The following is a 2,924-nucleotide window of genomic DNA, read 5'->3' as shown; positions in this document are numbered from 1 at the left end:
TTTTGGCCCATTTCTCTAGTTTACCAATGATTGATTTAAGTTTTGCTTCTCTTTCTCCATTTTTTCCTTCAATTAAATATGTAATATCGTCAACAAAACCGATGGTTTGATCATTCTTATCGCATATTGATGTGTATAGATNATGACTATATATCGCAAACAATAATGGAGATATTGGTGATCCTTGTGGTACGCCCAGATTAATTATGTGGTTTGTTTCGTGGTTGTGATTGTTTGTTCAGAATTTGACGTTTCTGTCTCTAACAAAAATTCTTACCCAATTTATTTCATTTTCTGGTATTTGTAACATATTCATTTTGTATAATAACATATCAATATTTATATGATTAAGGGCCCCATGAACATCTTGAAGGAAAGCTATAAAGTTGGACCCTCAGTTTTCTCGAGGTTTTCTTTGACTTATCTTGTTAAGAAGTTGTAGTACAGCATCTTCTGCGCTATATTCTTCTCTTGCGCCAAACATGTTTTTTGGTAGTTTTTTCTATTAGATTTTGCTATGACACAAGTGATTTGATTTCGCCACTCTTTGGGACAAAACTCCAAGTTATAGTAGGTGTTCCAAATTATATATAATTGTTTTTTTATGACTTTTATGCACCATATCTTTTTTATAATTGAGTTAGAAATATCATTTGGCACTGGTGACTTTTTGAGTGGGATAAATTTTATTATCTCAGATATTTCATCAGTAGAAAATAGTGAATGAGCTATTGATGTATTTGGTGTTGTCGTAGGAAGTTTTGAAATGTAATTCAGGTTTGGAAAACCTCATTTAGGCATTGTATGTCAATCATATCTCCATCTCCAGGTAAGGTTGTGTGAGATGATTGTTTTTGATAACGCAATCCTTGGAAAACTGTTTGTTGGTTTAACGATTTTTAATATTTACTCCATGTTTCTTTTTTGGATTGTTGAATTTTTTCTGCGAGTTGTAATCGAAAGGCTTTCCTTTTGAATGTATTTGTTTTGTTTTGTTTAATTTGTTTGAATATATTATCTATCTCTTCGGTCCACCAACGTTTGGAATAATAGCAGGTTTTCGACTTTGAAGGGTGTTTGTTTATTATGCCTATTATAAATTTGGATAACAGCGATGTTATAAAATTGAGATGCCCTATGGATTTTATATTTGATGTAGGTTGCCATTTTTGTAGCTCATTGTGAATTTTTTGCCAATCGCTTTTGTTATAATTATATTTTTCTGTAATCTTCTTGTTTCGCTGTTGATATCGACGTTTTCTATTTATGGAAAGGAGTAAGTGATCAGATCCAACTTCATTATACTTGATGAATTTTTGATGCTTTTGTCGTAGATTGACCGAGGTAGCCACGACATCCAAACATCCACCTTTGTTATGTGTTGGGAACTCAGTTGAATTCATGACTTGGAGTTTATGTTTATTAAAGCATTTGTAAAAATAGTTACCTACGTGTTTTCCAAGTGAAGTTTTTTTGTTATACCAAGAATTGTGCCATGAGTTGATTAGGTCTTATTTATACGAATGTTTTTCACTTTGTTTCACTTTATTTTCCATTTTCCATTTTCCATTTTCTATTTTCTATTTTCTATTTTCTAGTTTCTAGTTTCTAGTTTTTGATCTTCTAATCTTTATTTTTTAATTCACCCTTAAACTTTAATAAATGTTGATGCAATTAAAAACTACATGATATTACCAAACATTTAGTTGTCAAATCAACAAAAAACNCAACAAAAATGACAATCTAGCAATAAAACTTAAGCTTATCCGTTTTAATATTAATAAAACTATGTGGTCTATAATCTAGCTGCATCATCTGCCCCAGCACTAAATAATTATGCTTCCTTAGGATGCCAAATTAAATCCAAAACCACCAATGAGTTCTTTATTCTATGTTCTTTGAGCTTCTTTAACGAAACAAGCAACAGATTGGTCATAAAATCATTATAAACCATCCCATGAAATCTATGCTTCCATCACTATTACTAGATGCAAATAGTGGTAATCCCCCTTCATGGAATTTGATACTTCTAACTGCCTTTTCATGATATTGTAATGTTTTATATGGTGTATTAGACAACTCTAAATCATGCCATATTACTCTTTTATCAAATGATGATGCAATTAAATTATCTCCTCCATGATGAATGTCAATGCTATTCAACCATCTTGCCCCTGGAAGCAATTTTTTGAACCAAACCTGTTTTGCCAAGTCATAAATCCTGACATATCTTTGAGAAACAAATAACTCAGGTTTAATTGGATGGAATTTGGCATCCATTATTATTCCTTTGCTTTTATTAAATGGACTTTAAGAACAATGTTTAGAGAATTGATAAATTGTGACTGACTTGTTGGCTCCTTGAGGAGAAACTGTAAAAAAACAATCATATTTTCTATGCCATGAAAACCTTTTTATAACTTTTGATGTATTAACTACAATAGAAATCCCCAAAGATTCCTGCATTTTATTTGGTGTAACCCATTTTTATACTTCTTTAACAAATTGTTTACTGATACTCTCATTATTATTTTCATTTTCATTTTCATCATCTTTATCATCTTCATCATCATCTTTATCATCATCTTGATTGTGATCTTTATTTTCTTGTTTACTATCATTAATACCAATATGATGAATTTTATTTTGCTGGCCAGATTTCTAGTAACCGTAGACCTATTTGATTAATAACTTACTCATGTTTTCCAACGCAAATCTAAAGAATGAAAGAATAATTAAATAAATAGTTTCTCCTAGTGCTATAGATAAAATAACAGTNTCTTGATTTGGATTCCATTCTAATAATGCAATATGCGTCCGGTTTAAACCTGGTTTTGGCACAACTTCAATTTGAAAAAGTTCTCTTGAACACAATTTTTCCCAAATTTGCACACTTCAGTCGTCTGAAACTGTTGCTAACCATA

At 30.8% G+C, this 2,924-nt stretch overlaps 1 protein-coding gene across 1 annotated transcript; it reads right to left on the bottom strand.

Moving 5' to 3' along the window:
- Positions 1-1,932: 1,932 nt before the first annotated feature.
- Positions 1,933-2,661, bottom strand: ASCRUDRAFT_10740 (uncharacterized protein; the record flags this gene model as incomplete). Its single annotated transcript, XM_020188679.1, has 2 exons — positions 1,933-2,247; positions 2,494-2,661. Coding segments are annotated over 2 exons (483 nt in total), but the record flags the coding sequence as incomplete, so codon positions are not given.
- Between the last annotated feature and the right edge of the window lie 263 nt (positions 2,662-2,924).

Source organism: Ascoidea rubescens (assembly GCF_001661345.1).
Source record: "Ascoidea rubescens DSM 1968 unplaced genomic scaffold ASCRUscaffold_39, whole genome shotgun sequence".
NCBI lineage: Eukaryota > Fungi > Ascomycota > Saccharomycetes > Ascoideales > Ascoideaceae > Ascoidea > Ascoidea rubescens.
Note: the sequence above shows the minus strand (reverse complement) of the source record. Positions and strands in the feature narration are given on the sequence as shown.